The sequence below is a fragment of the Tachypleus tridentatus genome, chromosome 1, assembly GCF_004210375.1.
Source record: "Tachypleus tridentatus isolate NWPU-2018 chromosome 1, ASM421037v1, whole genome shotgun sequence".
Lineage (NCBI taxonomy): Eukaryota > Metazoa > Arthropoda > Merostomata > Xiphosura > Limulidae > Tachypleus > Tachypleus tridentatus.
The window spans coordinates 23,883,879-23,904,248 of record NC_134825.1 but is presented as its reverse complement, the minus strand read 5'-3'; the positions used below and the strand labels follow the sequence as shown (position 1 = coordinate 23,904,248).

Below are 20,370 nucleotides of genomic sequence, written 5' to 3'. Positions count from 1 at the left end.
CTTTTATTTAGAATTATATTACAAAGAATGATCTTCAATTCAAATATAATTCTGTTTCACTATATTTTCCTTTGACCTTTAGAATCTCTACAATGTGCTGTAGAATTAGTTATTTTTATAACATATTTATAAGTAAAAATGTAAGTAAATTAAATGTGCATTTTGAAAAAAAAATATTTATGACTTGACTTACCTGGCCTACTTTTTCTACCTGGTCAGGAACATATGAAGGATCACAGTAAACTTGCTTACACTTTGCGGTTTCTTCTCCAGAACGAACACCAACAACCTTTCCATTCTCCATCACAATTTCATCAATTGGTTTGTCCAACATGTAGGTGCCTCCATAAATAGCACTTAGTCTATAGCAGTGAAAAATGTTTACATTGCATCTCAAATATAATAGTTACAATCAGTAACTGATACACTATTTCATACCTTCTAAAAAAAAAACCTTTAATTATAATCACTATTTAATGATTTATGATGTAATTCAGAACCTTACGTTAAGATTAATAAATTTATGAAAACATAGTGGTATGGGAGAGAATTCTACAGCTTAAATGATTTGTTTTAAGTCTCCAACTGTATGTTCTGTTACAATGACAATCATTTTGATTAATCACAAAACAAAGAACTCAAAAATGCTGGTGAACTAAAAGATTTAAATGATTTTAAATTATGAAAAATTATCCTAATACTTAACTAACTGAATAACCATCCACACATGGCATGGAGACTTCCAGTTACCTCTGTAGTACAGAAACTTTAGGAAAACTTTAAAGTTAAAATAGGGAAAATCAAAAATGCTCCCTGTGACATGAGTTGGAAAGTACTTATTGGCATCTCATATAATGTTACCATATGGTTTCCCTCAATGCTCTCAACTCAGTCTTTCAGTAACTAATAGGATTATGGCAGTTGTGTGCAGACAATGCCTGTGTTGCTAGAGCAGCAAGTTATAACTCTAATTACTGTGTAAATGTGCTTGATATGCTTGACTAAAATAGCTTTAAAGATAGTGAGTTCAATGGTGTTCAAATATGTGATGATGAAAAGGAAATGAGACAGGAGGATGATAGTTTTCAATCTACAGGGTGTTCGGAAAGTCACATATTTATTAACAGACATGTTTCAATGTAGAATACAGGAGGTAAATATGAATGACAATTATAAACAATGTTGAAAGTGACCCCCGTCGGCATCAATACAGGCTTGGATACTTCTTATTTTGTTTTAAACACCACAATCAGTTGCTGGCTTGAAATAGACTGAATGAATGCTGTTATTACTGCTTTCAAAACTGCACAGTGACTTTCCGAACACCCTGTAGTCCAAATGATGAACCTGGACCCAACAGAGGAAAACAAAGAATGTTAACAACAGGAAATGCTTGTCCCAGTTGTACTGTGAGAGGTATGGGAACATCAGGAAATACATCTTCCAACTGAAATGGATGGGTTAAAGATTTGTCTTATAAAAGGCACTAAAACAGAAGAGACTAGTTAATTATAAGTGATAATGAAGAAATATAAAATAAACTGCTTGTAGATTTTGAAATACTTCAAATTCTTAATGGATTTATCTTGTTTGTGCCTTGATTGGATGGCTGCCATATTTTCTAAATCATCAACTATATTCGATTTAGTTCTGTAAACTGAATAACTGTAATGATATAATCTGTTTCCATCACAGAAAATGTTCTTACATAAACTATAAAATAACCTAAAATAAATCAAGTTTCGCATTACAGTAATACTGAGATGAATTATTTGGATAGTATTTGGCAAATACAAAAATATTCATATCAATTTGAAACAATGCAAGTTATTATATGGCAAAACATTACTCTTAAAAACTGATACATTTTTAATATGTTGCACAAAACATCTACTGAAGCTGTGGTGTAAGGGTAAAGTTAGGTACACACACAGATTTTATAATGAGAGATTGAAAGTATATGGAGCTGATTTGAGCAGTTCCCATGCTGTGAAAGACAGATCGATCTAGGGGTGAGCTGAGGGGAAATATCCCTCAAAAAATTAATATAGTAGTAAAATTTATAACTATTATAAAATTAAATATGTATAAGTGGTTTTGATACCTTTGTACTGTAACATAATTACTTTAACATCTACTCAGATAGGAAAGTACATGCATGTTTTCAGCACAGACAAAAATTGGGAATTTTTACAATAGAAGATATAACCATCACACACACCACTGACAGGAAGTATATAATGTGATTAATCAGTACATAAAAAACATAACAAAACTTGTGTTAATTAAAATAAATTGATTTATTACAAACTTTCAGAATTAAGCCTAATAACATCTTCTGAGGTTCAACAAGTTTAGGAGATTTAGCCTAGTCTTAAGTCCATATACTTAGCCAACAATGTAACATGATTTTATTTATAAAAATTTGTGATAATAATAGACAGCATTCAAAACCCTTTTAAACATCAATCCAATGTGACATTATGTTTAGTCTTTCAAATGTAGAATTGTAACTAACACAAGCCAAACTTTTATAGGTTATTAACTTCTGCCACCAGACTCAATTTAGTAATACAACACATTTTAATTTAAGTTGCAACCAGAATGTTACACTTGTAAGAATTTAATAATAACATTATTGTAATAATAAAAGAATTTGATTTGGTTTTACTTATTTCATCTTTTTAACTTTGTTAAACCGAAACTGTTTAGGAGTAATATTAGTGAAGATAACTTGTTTCCCCCAAATGAAACAGTAGCAACAGAAAAAGTCCTTATTAGTACAATTTACAAACGTGCATTATAACAAGAAAAAACATTATAAAATTGTATAATCCTATTCCTACCCTGAGGTTATGATATCACAAAAACAAGATGACACTGAAAGACAAGATAACAAAATAATTCCATATATATATTATTTTTATGAATAAGGCATTTAAAATGTAACGAACAACTATTTTAAAACAAGTAACAACACAATACTTAAGTTGTATGAATAATTATCTAAACAGCGTGTATAGCAAATGTTCAGTTATTTACTAAACATTTATGATAAGTAGCAAAGGGCTTCTCTGGGCAAGTTAAAAAAATATTTTATTACCATCTTATACTGAACCCATGACATTTAGTTTTGTCACTAAATAGCTTTATACAAGATATAACTAGCACAGTTTAGCACACCAAATTCTTTTAGGTTTTCACTATACCATTCTAGAATAACTGCTTTTCTTACAAAAAATATGTGCACTTTGTTTGCAACTTCTGGCTGAATTGAATGCTAAACTTATTATGTGCAAATGTCTTCACTCTATAATTTCTTCCCACATGTACTGTAAACCCGACAACACCTTTTATCACTGCAGCTCAAACATGTTCCTTGCCATTTTTAAAACCAACCTTGCAAATCCTTGTGGTAACTCTCCCAGTCCATAAAGAGGATAGAGATACGGGCTTTTTCCATATCGAGCTAAGGAATCACTATAAAGCTTGATTCTTTCAATAATCTCTAGGCAAGGCTTGTTCAGGTGCCTCAAAAGAGTAGAAACAAAATAAATGAATAAATACATTATCTCATCTTAAATGATAGCACCAATTTCTTAAAATAATAAAACATTATACATATTCAAGGTACAAATAAAGTTTATTAAACAGTGTGAAACAACCTTATAAAAGGTCCAGACCACAATGTTTGTCAGTTATACCATTTCTTAAAAAAAACGGAAAAGGAAAAAGCTGTTATAACAGACTGATTACTCACTCATCATCTCTATATAATGCAAGTGCATGGCCTGTAAAATCAGCAGTATCTTTATCTAGGCCAAACTTTTCATACAACTGAGCTACAGTCATTTGTTTAGGGTCAACATCTTTCCAGGTCTTAGGATCTTCCAAGATAAAGTCCTGGATAAACACTAAGAAATTACGAAATCTCCTCTTCTCAAACATTCCCATCAAACCTTAAAATAAAAAGACCATATTGTGATTAAAATAATACCATAACCTGGTATATCTGGTAAATATGAACACATTTTGTAGTACATAATAGTACAAATACCTGTTACAGTTAATGGTCAACTTTTCTGTCAATAAAAATTACATTACTGTAAGAAATAGCCAAACATCTTGGTAATATTAATATATCAAGATAGTATTACCATTTTTATAAGCCTAAAATATTTAACAACATCACAGCATAAACATAGATTTGTTTACTACATATTCCTTCTAGTGACTTGCTAATTTTGTAATTGAACTTTCTCTACCAAAACATGGGTACATTGTTACATTCTGCAAACTTTATACAATAAAATTTTGTCAAGTGTAATGTTTGTTCTTTAGAATTTCTAAATTTGAGAATAAAATATTTTTATTAAAAACATTTATTTTTTTTCTGGTATAGATGGTTTTATTTCAGATAAATTATGTGTATAATAAACGACTGCATTCGTTAATAGAAAACAATAATAGCCAAACATTATCCATTTATATATTACCCTATATTAACAGCATTACCATATGAGAATATTCCTAAAATGTTATACTTTAAAATTGTGACAATAATACTTAAAATAAGCATTTTTAATGGTGTTTTTCACAGTGGCATATGAAATATTTAAATGTAACTTACACTTGAAATACAAAAATTAGCAGAATTTCACAAATTATTTAGTAGCATTTGTTTTCAAACAAATATGGTATAACAAAGCAAAAATGTGTATAATTAAAAGAAATACGTTGAACTTGATATTATTCTTTTCCCAACAGTAACTTTACATGTATTTTGCATAATTTCATATTCAATATAAATTAACAATGAATTCAGCATGAATTAATAAGAGTTCCAGAGAAACCTGGTCTATCCTTACTTGAAGCTAAAGCTTCTTTCTCATCTGCAGGAACCTTAGAAATCTTTCCCCCTTTGTAAACATAACTACCTTCAACAGACTTGAACTCCAAGTATCGAGTCACACCTGTATGAATGAGTAACTTCACCAGTTGGCCTAAAGAAACAAATTCAAAAAATATTGAAAAAGTCACAAAACATATAAATACTTAGAGAAATAAAGATTACACAACAATATGGCACATTTAAACTTTGCTAAATATACATAACAGTGCTATTATATCAATGTATTATAGTGTAATATCCTCTAAAATCCTTCAAGTTTTTCCCATTTTGATATATTCACGTACATCAAAATACATAGTAGCATGTTGAATGGTTGAAGCATACTTCACGTACCAAATGTCAAGGCCATCTATTACAAAATATCTGAAATACAACACTTCAATTTTGATTTGAGTTTCCTCTTCTTTCCTCGTACCAAACACATGGAAGCTTTATTTGATATAAACACATACTTAGATGACATATTAAAACCGGACAACCTGGGATGTGATTGAGGTGGAATCAATTGATCCAGAACCCCAGTCAGCATCAAGCAAGCAAGACGAATGAACAAAATCAGTACATAAGGCATGGTAAGAGATGAGTAGTTCCAATATATATAAAATGAATAAAAATAATATTCAAGAAGGAAATGAAAGATAAACAAAAATAAATTGAATTTTGCATTGCAGTTACCCCATGTGATGCTAAATGTATAGGGGTGGCCCAAGAAAACGGACTGATGGTGAAAAAGAACCGACTCCAAGACCCAATTAGCAATGGATAATAAAAAAACAGCAGTGTCCCACCATACAAAATCCTATAAGCAAAGAAGCCAAGTGTGAAGGGAAGAACCTGAAGATGACAATCATCACAATATGATGGGAAAAAGGAGGTAGTATGCCAAAATAAAGTAAGTGGCACACCAGAGAAAGGAGATTGAAGATAAACATTAACTATAGGAGTATCAATAGGGTAAAACAAGAAAACAAAAACTAGGTAGGGAATAGAATGAACAGGATTAACAGATACTCAATTCACATAAATCATAAAGAAAATTTGCCTGATGGTAAGCTAAGACAAAATGAATTAAAGCCTATAAAGGGGTCAGGCTTGCAAGTAACCAATCTCAAAGAAAAACCAAAAGATAATCATGAAACAACGTCATGAGAAAGGGAATACATATGACAACAAATAAAAAAATAACTTTGTTAGGCCGTGCATCTTCTGCAGTAGAGGCCTGGATGGAACAGATTAAAAAGGTGAAGATAAACTGACAAAATCCAAGTTGTTTGAAAACAGGTTCAGCAGTTATAAGAGAAAAGCAAGCAATAATGGAAGCAGGTAGGGTAGACCCTGACCCCAAAGGACCCTCAGCAATGAAATTAATGGTAGTTATAAACTATAAACACAAAAGTAAAATAATTGATATTGTGGAAATTTTAAGAAATTTTGTAGTTAAATAAACATATGAATGTGATGTTTTGTGTTGAAGAAAAGATAATTAACCTAAATACTAATGATGCATAAAGAGAACCATATATAACGAGAAAATATCAGACACTAATCAAAACTGTATTCAACCTAATATCAATAAAGCTGGAAGTAAAACTCAAGATAAACCAAAAATAAACACTTATGAAGCCTAATTGAATAATATATAACAAAGAATATCACTAAACATAAAAAGAAAACTTAACCAGACAATAAGGATATACAATAAAAATATGTTTATATGGAGCCATACCCATGGGTTCTACACAAACCAAGTAAATATGAAGAGAATAAAAAATAAATAATAATGAAAATAAAATACATATAATTGTATAAAACTGAAGTGTGTAGTAACAACAACCTATGTATGAGACATGATATGGAGGAAAAAACCAAATAGTGAAATTAATGGTAGATATGCCAGTAAGATGAAATACAGATAATCCTAAAATAACAAAGACCATGGTAACAAAACATATGTTATGGAAACCAAATAATGACAAATCATTAAACTAACAATAAAAGTAAACAAACCATAATAGTATTACAACATATTTTAAAAGTTGATACTCTATATTTCAAATGCATGGGCCCCCAAAACTTGGGGCAAGACCAGACGAAAGTCAGTTCATCAGACAATCAATTTCCTTACTAAACAAAGCTGAAATAAAATATACTGACCTAAAGCTTGCATAAATGCACTAACAGAAAGTGGTAATATAGAAATCATAATGAAATATGAATAACCAAATACATACTGCACAAAAAATTTCTATCTACCTGAGCTTGTGACAAAACTATCTTTGGTACTTAAATTTTAGAACATGAATAATAATTCATTGTACTAATAAATTTATGTTGATGCAAAAAATTATTTTAAAAAACAAAATAACAAATCAAGGACTTAAACTTCAAAATTTTTTGTTAAATATATATATGCTTAGAAAAACTGTATTCTTCTAATGTACAGTGTACATCTGAAAAACAAATATACAATGTAAATGTGGAGAAAACACAATGATGATAAAAACAGCTTCAAATACACATTAATTTATGTAAAAAAAAAATAAGAAATTTTAATTAATGGATAAAATTAACAACATACACTATAACAGCAAGGTACTTAAATCATATTTATTCATATATACCATTAGCCATTAAAAACTTTGGTATAAGATCTACATTCCAGTCCCTAGATCGACCATATTCTTCCAGATGAGTGGCAGGCATATTAAACTTTGAAAAAAGTTCTTCTAATGGTGTAATTGATGCACTTTCACCTCCATAATACTTGTTCCTATCTATGTGCAAGACTTTCTTCCCACTTACAGACAGCATTCCACTTAAAATGCATTCCTGTAAAATGATAATATTAACAGTTAGTACCTTTTGTATACATTTGATAAAGAATAAAAAACTTCAATTATTTCCCTTTATCTTCTTCACAGTGATATATTTTGTTCCATTCTGATTAATGTGTGTGTGTACTTCTAAAGATTACACATTACAACTTAGTATATGAACATTCAGATACTTAAACAGTATAATCCCTATAATTCAGTTCACAAATTAAGAATAAAGTAACTTGGTTATAATTGCATTATTAAAAGAAATACCATATAATTTTACTAGGTCTTATACACCACCTGTACCTGACCCAAATGAGATAAAAAGTTCAATACTTGAAGAAAACCATCCATTAGTTTTTAGATTTATTGACAGTTGGTCGGTTGGCTGGTTGTTTAGTGTTAACTGGCACAAAGTAACTAAGCTATCTATGCAAAAGAACTGGTAAAAAAAAAATTAAAAATATGTGAAATCATGTTAAAACAAAGCAAAGGACAATTTTTGAATTAAAAACTTATAATAGGGTTAAAAAGGTCAATGGCCTTCAAAATCTTAAAAACACAACTGAGGTGGGACAATGTAACCATCACATATGTTAAGGGTGAAAAAAATGTCTAAAATGGTGCATTCACTCACTGCCATAATGAAAGCATGACAGTAAAATGTAGGCTATTGTTAATTGACAGCAACACAGACTACACATTAATACATCAGTACCAGATAAAAGAAAACTATTAGTTAAAAAACTCTACCCTATGCACAGCCAAGCCAAGACAACTTCCTCCTTCAGATCCTTATGGAAGCAAAATGGCCAAAGAGCAACAGAAGATTTGATTTGGAAAAGCTTTTTAATACATTGCACCTCCAGTTACTGCCAACTGGAGCAGAGCCAAGACTTGAACACAGTATCATAATGATAGCACAACAGTGGACAGACTCAGCTGGAGTGTCAGCAAGCTTATTTCCATGAATACCAACATAGCTCAGTATCCAGAAATGGGTAATAAAGAAAAATGGGCCAGCCAGTTTTGAATATTGATTAGAAAAGGATGAGAACTAATGTGAAGCGACTCCATAGCCAGTAGAGAGCTAAGCAAATCAGTACCAATAGTACAGTTTGTGTACTGTATAGCTTCTATTGATCCAGGACAAGAGAAATGATGTACCTAATTCAGCCAACTGCTCCAGGATACAAAGACCAAAAGGGATAATGGTATACTATCTATTTTGAAAAAGAATGACTCACTGAGAAAGGAAAACACAACCCCAGGTGGGATGCTGTGGTCAGGACTGAAGTTTTGCAGCATACAGACAGCTACAAATGGACAGGGTCCAACATCTTCAAGGCCAAAGTCCTGGCAGAGCCACAGACCCATAGTCCACTTTTGATTGAAAGAGGACATGATAGATTTTTAGCACAGAACATTGATCTGTTGCCCAAAAGATGGAAGAGAGGACATGAAGGATGTTCAGTGCTCTTGTACACTTGACACTTAGCTCCTTGCTGTGTGGAATACAGGTCAGCTGAGAATCAAAAGTAAGCCTCAAGAACTTTGCCTTAGGGACCACAGGAAGCCTATAAGCCACAGGACCCATAACTTCTCCCAGATGGAGCTCAAGATCAAGGTGAATAACCCACTGGCAGCAGAAATAAATGCAAATGGTTTTACAGAGAGAAAAGGTAAAACAGTATGCTGCAGTCAAGTTCAATAAATGATTGAGAAAAGTCAATAAATGCCGCTCAATAAACTGATGCTAGATGATTGGCATGACAAGTGTCATCGACACAGAACCCGTTTGTAACTGTAAGGGGGACTTGTCCAGTGATGGCATTAGTCTTTATAATGAAAAGTGCAATACTTGAGACACAGCCTCAAGACTCTAAGTTCCTGTGGGAAAGCGTCGAATCCACACGGACCTGGAATCACTAGTCCATTAAAAATGTTTCATCAAAATGGGTAACTAGCCTTGCATCCTGTACGAGTGGAGGTCTCATAGGATGACATATTTCCATGTAGCATCATAAGCATTCTCAAAGTAAAAAATCCAGATACAAGATGGTGTCACTTGAGAAAAGCTTCCCTGATTGATGTTTCTAATCAAATCAGGTGGGCCATGGTGGAGCGCTGTCATTGAACCACACTGGGTGGGCGAGAGAAGGTTGTCTGATTTGAGGAACTAAACAAAACAGGCATTAACTATCTCATCTAAAATTGTACAGAGACAGCTCATCAAAGCAATTGTACAGCACTTTAAATGAATCTTGGGATTCTTCCCATGTTTATAAAAATGGTGGACAATGGCATGGTGACAAGCATCAGGAAAAAAACATTCTCCTGACATATCCAATTAAAAACAAAAATAGGAGAGAGATGGTGCAACATCTCATAGTGAATATCATCAGTTCTGATTGATGTATTACCACACCAATGAAGAGTAAGCTTGAATTCAACCAGTGTAAAGAGGTGATTATACTCATAGAGGTGATCAGCCCAACAGAAAGAGATGATCACTCTCACTGAGTCTTGATGGCTAAGAAGGTGGGGGATGAGGCTGAAGTGCTAGATGCACAAGAAAAGCTTTTGCTAAAAGTACTAGCAATGCTTCAGGCAACAGCAAGTTCTTGGCCACTGAAGAGCAAAATGGAAAGATGGGGCAGAAGTATACTGCCCACTGACCTTCTGAATCTTGTCCAATGACTTCAAAACTGGTGATAGAAAAGATGCTTGTCATGAACTTAATCCAAGATTCCTTCTGACTTTGTTGTCTTACCTGCTGAACATGTGCATGGGACCACTGGAAAGCAATGCAGTTTGAAAGTGTAGAATACCTACAAAAGGTGTCCAGGCCTGCTTTGGAGCATTCTGTGTTATGTGGCAGGCAGGATTCCACCATGGATGAGGATACTGTGGTAAATGTGTCGAGGTTATAGGAATACACTGAGCATCTGCCTGGACAATAGAGTCAGTCACTGCTAACATACATCATCTATCGATGGCTTACAGATGACTGCAAGATCAAATTCATAATGAGAAGTGAAAGAAGGCTAACTAACCGGGTCCAGCTTCCATCGTGGTATGTGGATCAGATGGCATCAACCACTGCCAATCTCTCTCAAAATGACACAACAATGATCACTGCCAACCCCCCCAAGAGAAATGACAGAAAATTAAAGGGGAGCAGATAGAGAGATCAATAGCAGTAAAAGACTGACTAAGTGCATGAAAATAGGTGTAAGTACCAATACTTAAGAGAGAAAAGTCATGATGCAAGAGCATATGCTCTACAGAACAACCCCTCTTATCAATATCAATACCACCCCAAAGGGATTAAGCCCATTAAGGTCTCCCGGGATTAAAAAGGGAGATGGCAAATGTTCAATGGGAGCATCAAGGTGTGATTGATCATAGGACTCTTCAAGAGACAGGTAGAGAGAAGAAACAGTCATGCTATGACCCATATATCTATCCATCACACAACCTGTCATTTCTATATGAAGAAAACTGACGAAAGGTGACTGTATTGGCAGGTTTGGAAAATGTTTCCTGTAAGGAAAGATACACAGGATGTTAAGAATCATTCAGTACTCTGATGTTATCCAAACTGGAATGCAAACCTCAAAATTTCCACTGTATCAAAGTGTCCATTTTCACTTATGTGAAGAAGAATTGGGAAGAGTGCCCTTCTCTTTTTGACCATGATGTTTCTCATTAACAGAAAGTCTATCAATCTCCATATATCCTGCCCCGAGTCGAGTGGGCAGGTCTCTTTTGGTAGATGAAGATTCCAGTGACTGAGCGTATAAACAGTCATTTTACACCTCGGGGCTGAAGAAGGACCCAAGAAAACATCAGAAGCCAGAGAAAGTGGATCCAGGGAGCCACTGGAAGGAATAGTGGGATAGAGATAGGTGTTAATTATGGAGGGCAAAAGATTCTTTATGTGATTTGAAAATTACTCTGTCAGAGACACAGAGAAATTTATCTGCAATCCCAAAGTAGCAACAGAATAGAGTGAAGCAGCATATGTCTGAGATGGAGTGGTGAAAAATAATTTTCTGGCCTCAGAGTAAGAAATGTTGTGAACAGATTTTAAACAGTGTACCTCTTTTTATCTCACCCACCTAGGGTAAGAAAGAAAGTAAGAGGAGTAAGAACCATTACAATTAACACATTGACAGTCCATTTCACACTGATAGGCATCATGGTCCTTGCCACAACAACAAGCAGATGTCAAGAAACCCCAAGATGTTGTCTTTGAGTGGCCTAACCTCTGACATTGGAAACATCCGAGAAGTTTTGAAATATATGGCCATACATTGTAATTTAGATAACCTGACTTGATAGTGACAAGTGGATGTTGTAATGTAAACTTCAAAATTGGGACACTGGTTGGCATCATAAATTCATCTTTGTGAATGGAGATGCATCTCACTGCAGAAACTCCTTGCATTTAGGAACCAGCAAGAATTTCTAACTCAAGTATGTTCTTTCTACAATAATGCCTCATAATGAATTCAAAGTAGCATGGGGAGTAACCTTAATGGGTATATCCCCAATGGCCTTCAAATGCAAGAGGAGTTCACTGTGTTTTGGAATTGATGTTTCCACCAGAATGTAACCAGAACATAGCTTTCTGTCTGACCTGGGAGAGCCAGTTGGCTATTCTAATTTGTCCTAAATATCTGTCTGATAAAGAGTGCAATATCAGAAAATGAGGTACAGGCATTGAAGAAGTTGAAGATTCCTGTTCAGAATCTTCAAGATGTCATTTACCTATGGTCTGTTTTTCTATTATTTTATTTTTAGTTGGAGGGTCCATAATAAGGAAAGAATATTCCACTACCCACTGAACCCACTCACCACAGAGCCCTATGAGGGGACACATTACAATGCCTAACAGGGACAGTGCAGCAATGACATGGCTTTGTGACCACTATACCCAAACACCAGCATCAGACGCAATGTCCACAACACCAATCGAGAACATCAAACATTGGTACTCGGATGACTATAGCCCAAGTGAACCATCTAACTGACTCTGGGGATAGGTGGGGCACCTCAAGGCCATCTGCCTACAGGAATGCAAGGCCAAAGTGGTGTGTTAGGGCTGGACCCCTCAACTACCAGGTAAAGGAATAGTAAAATGCAATTTCAGAAAAGAATTTATCTAAGGAAAGTCAATTTGCTAAAGATCCCAAGATTCCTGTTAAAGACATTTTATAGTGAATAAAGATATGCCAGTGAATTCAAAAGATCACCTACCGAGCACTAACAGTGATAAGTCAATACCTTTCTCTATGAGATAAGAGATCATTTCACCTCGTTACCACCAAAAGAATCTCAGTAAATGAAGAATTTAGAGTACTAAATGTGTATACTAAAACTATTCACAGAATTTCAAAGTCCAACATTGTAAATTATGTTTTCCATGTTATAACTTCTTATTTTCTAGAGGGTAGTGAGAGCTGCTAATCATAAGAAATAAAATGTGTAAATATATATATATGATTTATAAATACAAGTAATTAGTTATTCAGTGAATTTAGTAACACAAAGTAATAAATATTTTCAGGGTTAAGTTAGAATTACCATGCCAATTCAGTTACTCAAATAATTAGCAAAGAAATTCTATAAATATATTTGTGAATTGTGTGTTCTTGCTGTTAATCAAAGAAATTTCTGTTAAATATTACGAAAGTTATAGGGCTACAGTAGTGTCAGTTAAAAAGTTTTTATCTGAAGTTAGGCATACAGGTGAAAGTGGGTGTGGCAAATGTTAAAGAAATATTATTGGTATATGAAATGGACTTCACATTTTTATAATAATCCAAAAGAAACAAACACTTTCCAAAAATAAAACACATTACAACAATATGATGTTTATGGACAGCATGGGTCCTATTGGTTCACCTAGACTGGCCTTTTCTCCAAACTAAAACCATTTTAAAAAACTCACATTTACTGTCTTGACAACATCTGACGGCAACCCATTCCAAAGTCTAATCACCCTGTTAGAAAAATAAAACTGTCCCACATCAATCTGACCCTTAGCCTATGAGATTTATATCAATGTCCTAGTCCTACCATTCTCATTATTAAGTAAAAAATAAAGATGATACGTAAACACTATTAGTTCCCTATGCAATCATATAAAACTCAATAAGATTCCCTTAACTCCTCTTTCTTCAAGAAAATAATTTCAGTGATCTGATCCTCATATGACAAACACTCATCTCAAGCACCATTCTACAGGGTGACCCGTAAGTCCCTACCCATCCATATGTTATTATGTTATATTCAATTATGCATGTATTATAAACTTGTTTCATTTTTTCAGAGAAATATGGCCGATGTAAGCCCATTTACACTTGAAGAGCATATTGTGCATAATATTATGCAGCGAGAATGAGGGACAGCACACAGATACACTGGATACATAAGATATATGGATGGGTAGGGACTTACAGGCCACCCTGTACATCCCCTTCTCTGAAACTTTTCCATCAAATCAGTATCCTTCATAATATCCCTTACTTTTGTAATACTGTTAACCCTTTTGCAACATACACAAGTGTTTCTACACATGTGCACACTTTTAATACAGCATGTGAATCTTCACAAAGTTTAGTACACTTTTAGTAAAAATTAAAAGTTTTTGTACACATAAAAATCAATTTTTAATGAAATATTTTTACCAAAAATTTGTTTATGAAAACAGTTTGTTTTCTTACTATTCTGACTACGAAGTGACTTCATCTTATTATTGAAAATAACTATTCTTCATCTCAAAAATCCCAAATATTATTTTTCTGATATTTAAAACCTTCTAAATACATTTCAAATTATTGTTTGCAGTAAGACTATATTTTGTTATTTTCTATACCCTAACTATATTGGTCAACTGATCAACCTAATACCCATTATAAAAAATGTAAGAAGCATAAATTATGCTTTTTGTCATGTTGTAATGATTACATAATATAACAAAAATACAAATGTTTAGTTTAAGTACCTTAAATCTCTTAACATTATATATTTATTATACTGACCTTCCAGTCATGCTTAGCTAACATTACATAACTTGCATTAATGTGGTGAATGTGCACTCATGTTTGCATATACAATAATATAAAACTGGTCTTTAGTTTTCCCTGTCTTTCAATTATTGTACATTATATATCTATACAGATTGTTACTATTTAAAAATAATTTAAATTTATTTTATTTAAAATACAGAAATGTAAAGCAAACAGTTGTCTCTTCTAGCTACAACTTCTGAACTTGGTTGCTGCTGGATACAGGTTGCCAAGCCTTTTGAAATTTCACATGTGAAAGATATCAAACATGATCACAAATATCTATATTGATAACATAAAATGTCACTAATTTATTAACCTCAGTAATTATGCTGCATTGAGGTTTAAAAATAATTGAAACTTCAAGTAGATTGAAGACATAACTGACCTTCTTGAATTCTTGGTTTGCTGGTTTTTTTACAGAATGCCTGAAAAAACTACTCTGAGGACATTGAGTTTTTGATTAGTTATTCATATGTCATATATTGAATTAAGTTTATATAAGGAACCCTTTCCAAGCATGGAAATAGGTGAATAGGGCCACTGTGTTTGATTCAATACCTAAGCCATATCTCAATAAAATAAAAATAATTGAAGTTCTTACTTTAAAATCTAGCTTGTTAATATTGGTAATTAGAATTTTTAATTAGTACAAAACTAGAGACTCTGTATTTTGACATCACAAACATCTAATTTGAAACAGCACTACATTCAACATACTACCCAACACACAAAAACTGATATTTAGGTGTGATTACTATTTCATTTTAAATCAAGAAATTATTGTACAAAATAAAAATGTGACTTACAATCTAGTTTGATACCACATTTAATGACATAAATTCATTTGGTGCTTGATGACTCTCCTTAAACACATTCAAGAGAAAAGTAAAACAAGCAATTTTATTTGGAATTCATGATTGTCCTCTTGAAGTCTTGTAAAGTTCCAGCCTCTAATACAGTTGATAATGACCCATTCCATAACCCAACTACCCTGTTATAAAAATTAAACTAACTACAACAGCCTTATTCCAAACACAAAATGTGTTCTCTCATCCTACTGTTTTCAGAAGACAGCACAAAGAAATAAGATGTCTTTAACCCTTCAATTCTCCAGATAACATAATAAACTTTTAATAAGTTCATCTGTTCTCCCTTTTATTAATTGAAAATAAGTGATCTTTACCAATTAATTTTTTAAAGATAACCTACACACTAATTAAATAGCCCCTTTGTTCTTACATCTTCTTAAAATCATTAAGTTTGTAGAATTATATCTTATGATGTGTTATTGATTAAGCCTCCCTTCAAATTACCTAGGCATCTGTAATAATATTCTATAACTCAAGCCTAGAGAAATACAGTTGATGAATTATAACATTTGATCATGTGTTATTGTAATAAAATAATGAAACTAACAACTACAGAATCACATTTAATGCAATTAATATTAAAATTTTAACAATACATAACATACATTATGGACAATACAAAACAATCTGATCCTTCATAGTGTCCCTGTACAACTAACCCTAGAGAAAAATCAAAAATCAAACCTAAAAACTAACTATTTTAAAAAAATTACTGGCCCTTTTACACTCTTGCGAAGTAATGATGTCCACTAATGCCTAAAATACATTGCTTCGTAAAGCCAAACACCTTTACCACATTGTCTATTACGATTGCTAATTTAAAAAAAAAAAAAAAACTTCCACCATTAAAACCATTGACTTTAAACCCATACTGATTCAAACTCATGACTATTTATTTTGACTTCATTTCAAACAAACTAGAGTATAAAATAAGAGCCCCATATCTTTTTTTTTACTGAGATATGGATCACATACTGAATCAAACACAGTGGCCCCATTAACCTCTTTCCATTTTTGAAAACAGTCACTTACATACACCTACTTCAACATACAACATATGAATAACCAATCACCAGCTTAAAATATCTCCAGAGTGGTTTTGTCAGCCATTTCAATCTCTAAAAATGTTACCACGTTCTTTCGATCCAAGATTTCATGAAGGTAGATTGTGCCTTTGGTCTGATCAAAGTTTCATATATTTTTAAATCTAGGTAGATCTTAGTTACTGAGCTTAATAAATAATAGTGGAATTCTATGGTATAAGTACTATTAATTATGATTTTTTGGTTATTTAACTTTATATAAAAATCTTTAAAATGCATATCAACACATTTCCAGCAGCAATCAACTACACTGGTCATAGCAAGAAGAGATAATTATTAGCTTTACTTTTTGATTTATTGTTCTATATTTTAAGAAAAATAAATGTAATAATTTATTTCTAAATAGTAATGATTTATAAACATATATAATGTAGAATAATTGAAATGTAACTGTATATTACAAAATACTAGTCCATGAAAACACAGCCAAAACAGGGAAGACTAACGGTCAGTTTTATATTACATCAGTCCAAGTTACGTAAACTAGACATGTCTGGAAGGCCAAAAAAATAAAAATGTATAGACAAACTTGTGTATATTATACCAAGCTCATTGCAAAATGATTAAACCATACATCCTGTTCAGTGATTCATTCTAACAACTAACCCAAAGAGGCACACCCGAAAGGGTCATTCATCTGCTTTTATCCCTTAACCTCTGAAGTTCTTTATACATTTTAAGTAGCTCTTCTGATCTGCAACTTCCATCATTACTTGCTCTTACATGCAACACAAAAAGAGGACACTTCCTTTTACCAAAAACTATTTCTTGCTTCCCTCACTTGTTACTAATTTCCTATTCTCTCCATTTAAGAGCATAACGTTACCCAAATTATAATTTAATCAAGACTTTCCAAGACTCCTAAAGCTGCAATGCACCCAGTAATTCTCAAACGTAATCCAATCCTGGAACCTATCATATGCCACTTACACATAAAACCTTTAACTCATACTAAATTTGTGCTAATATTGTACTGAAACAGAAGTTGAGTCCCTTTTAAGGTATTACTGTTAGTATTAACAGTAACAGAATAAATACCCGCTCTCGAGAAGGCTATTGGGTCTTTCGCCTTCACTTGAAATGTCCGACTGTTCTATAACAATGTACTCATACTTGGCATTAAATTATGTTCACCATCCATGATAAACAAAATTTTATTGAAATTTTAATTTATACATAAACTACTGTCACAGCATTACATAACAATGCATTTTACTGAAGTATTTCTTTGTAGGTGCAGTTATTTCTCGTAAGCTGAATTACATTAGTTACGAATTACAGCTTGCATTTAATCGTAACTTATAGACTACCGCTCGGTACGAGTCTCCGACATTAAGCTTAAGCCATCTCCTACAGAACCAACACTATTACTAATCAAGCGTACACGAAATAGAAATGCCTTCTAACCTTTAAACCGGTTCCTAAAACGATTACGTCGTACTCTTCATCCATTACTGAAAATTAAGGAGTGGTCCTTACCCAAACTATGACCTCAAGCTAAAAGAAAAATAACCACCAAAAAGCTATAAACCGGTACTCTAAACAGAAAATCTACCCTACACCCCTTTCCACGTCCTTCTCTCTCAGAACTCGGCGATGACAAAACAAACGTTGGCTACGCTATACTGAGCAGCTGACTTGCAAGAAATGATAACATCTTCAGCGTCCGCTGAAACATATAGTTCGTTTTATTGAAATTGTCGTTTAGTAATAATACATTTAATGACACCTGCTTATTAAATATATTTCGTGACAGTAAACGATTACGATGTTTTTAACTTAAAGTCGTATATTTCATCAGGTATCAATGAGTAAGGTTAGAATCCGTCTACATAATAACAATTAATTAATTTTAAATGCTGTCACGAGAGGGAGACCAAAAATACAATTTATTTCCAAAATGAACAATGTGTTGTAATTTTTAATATTATATATCTGTACATATAAATGGAGACACAGACAGATATATATCATGCTTCTCTTAAAATTGTGTACTATTGTTATCATTTTTACATTCTTGATAATTTGTTAACTACATATGATGTAGCAACAAGTGTATGTATTTTAATTCTTTATTTACAAAAAATCAAAAGTCGTAATTGATGCTGACGTGGAATGATGATTCGTAACGCAAGCAAGTAAAAAAAGTGATATAATCATTGCTGTATTATATTACAAGTTTTCTGAAAATGAACGAAAAGCCGTAAGTCATTATAATTTTTCTTCTGGTCATTGAAACAGCTTTAAAATGTTTAAGATCCCCGATACTGGTAGTTAAATTTAAATCTTTTCGTATTTTTCGTCTTATCTCATCACTTTGAAAATTTTATGATGTATTGTAGAAGTAACAAATTAATTTGGATAAAGCATAAACATAAAGATGAACTACATATTCTTTAGATTTCATTCATATATTGGTGCAGCACAGCAAACTTACAATAGTTTAATCTGTTATTGACTATGTTTTTTAAAATTTTAATAATGAAAGTTTGAATTATTTGTTACATAGAGTTTTGGAAGAACGTAGTGATAACAAATAATGTATAGAACTTCTCTTAGTTTTTAAATTTGTCGTGACCGCTTGAATTGTTGCGATATTTATGGAAAAGAAGCTGTCATATACAAAATCACGAGTGAGATATTTTGAAGTTGGAGAATTAATAAGTGAGTTAGTCAGTCAGTAAGTGATTAGTTAGCGGATCTGTTAATGTGTTATTTGATCCAGTATCGACTGTATTAGTTATCTAGTTTTATGATATCTTTTGCTATCGTTGAGTAGACTTGAATTTGCATTATTTTTGCTGATTAATGTAAAATAAACTGAACAATGATAGAAGCCGTTACATAACTTGTGTGAAAAGTATAGTTATTTTGCTGAAATTAAAATAGAATCAAATTATGTACCAGAGATGACACTGGAAATTTGCTGAAGTTATCGAGACAGAGGAAAGTTGACCAAAAACAAAGAAACAGAAAATTAGAAGAGATGAATTGAAAAAGAGATGTGGTAGATATGGTATCCAAAGAAGAACTAAGAACAAAAATAAACGCAACTTGAAAAGTATATGTGAATAATAAAAACAAGACTGAAGAAGCATAGAAATATTATAGCAACAAAATAAAAAATGTTTGTTTGTTTTTTTTAATTTCGCGCTAAGCTACTCGAGGGCTATCTGCGCTAGCCGTCCCTAATTTAGCAGTGTAAGACTAGAGGGAAGGCAGCTAGTCATCACCACTCACCGCCAACTCTTGGGCTACTCTTTTACCAACGAATAGTGGGATTGACCGAAACTTTATAACGCCACCACGGCTGAGAGGGCGAGCATATTTGGTGCGACCTGGATTTGAACCCGCGACTCTTGGATTACGAGTCGAACTCCTTAACACACTTCGCCATGCTGCGCCCAAAATTAAAAAAGCAAATAGACATTTTTTTTTGAAGTACAGGAAAATTGTAATAGCAAAATCAATGGAATAGAAAGCGCATTGTTGTAAACTATATTTTAAATATTTTAATTTAAACGTTTATTTGCTACAGGGAGTTAATCATGCTGGTGATGCCATATACCTAGAAAGTAAATTGAA

General features: G+C 32.7%; 1 protein-coding gene across 1 annotated transcript in view; it reads right to left on the bottom strand.

The window, feature by feature from the left end:
• LOC143244550 (rab GDP dissociation inhibitor beta-like) overlaps positions 1 to 18,619 on the bottom strand; it is a 29,709-nt gene extending 11,090 nt beyond the window's left edge. Inside the window, exons 1-6 of the mRNA XM_076489467.1 lie at positions 18,193 to 18,619; positions 7,534 to 7,741; positions 4,869 to 5,003; positions 3,761 to 3,959; positions 3,400 to 3,531; positions 194 to 362 (exon numbers count right to left, since the gene is read on the bottom strand). Coding sequence (XP_076345582.1) covers positions 194 to 362; positions 3,400 to 3,531; positions 3,761 to 3,959; positions 4,869 to 5,003; positions 7,534 to 7,741; positions 18,193 to 18,237 — 888 coding nt within the window. The 5' untranslated portion in view covers positions 18,238 to 18,619. The remainder of the gene's footprint in view (positions 1 to 193; positions 363 to 3,399; positions 3,532 to 3,760; positions 3,960 to 4,868; positions 5,004 to 7,533; positions 7,742 to 18,192) is intronic.
• Between the last annotated feature and the right edge of the window lie 1,751 nt (positions 18,620 to 20,370).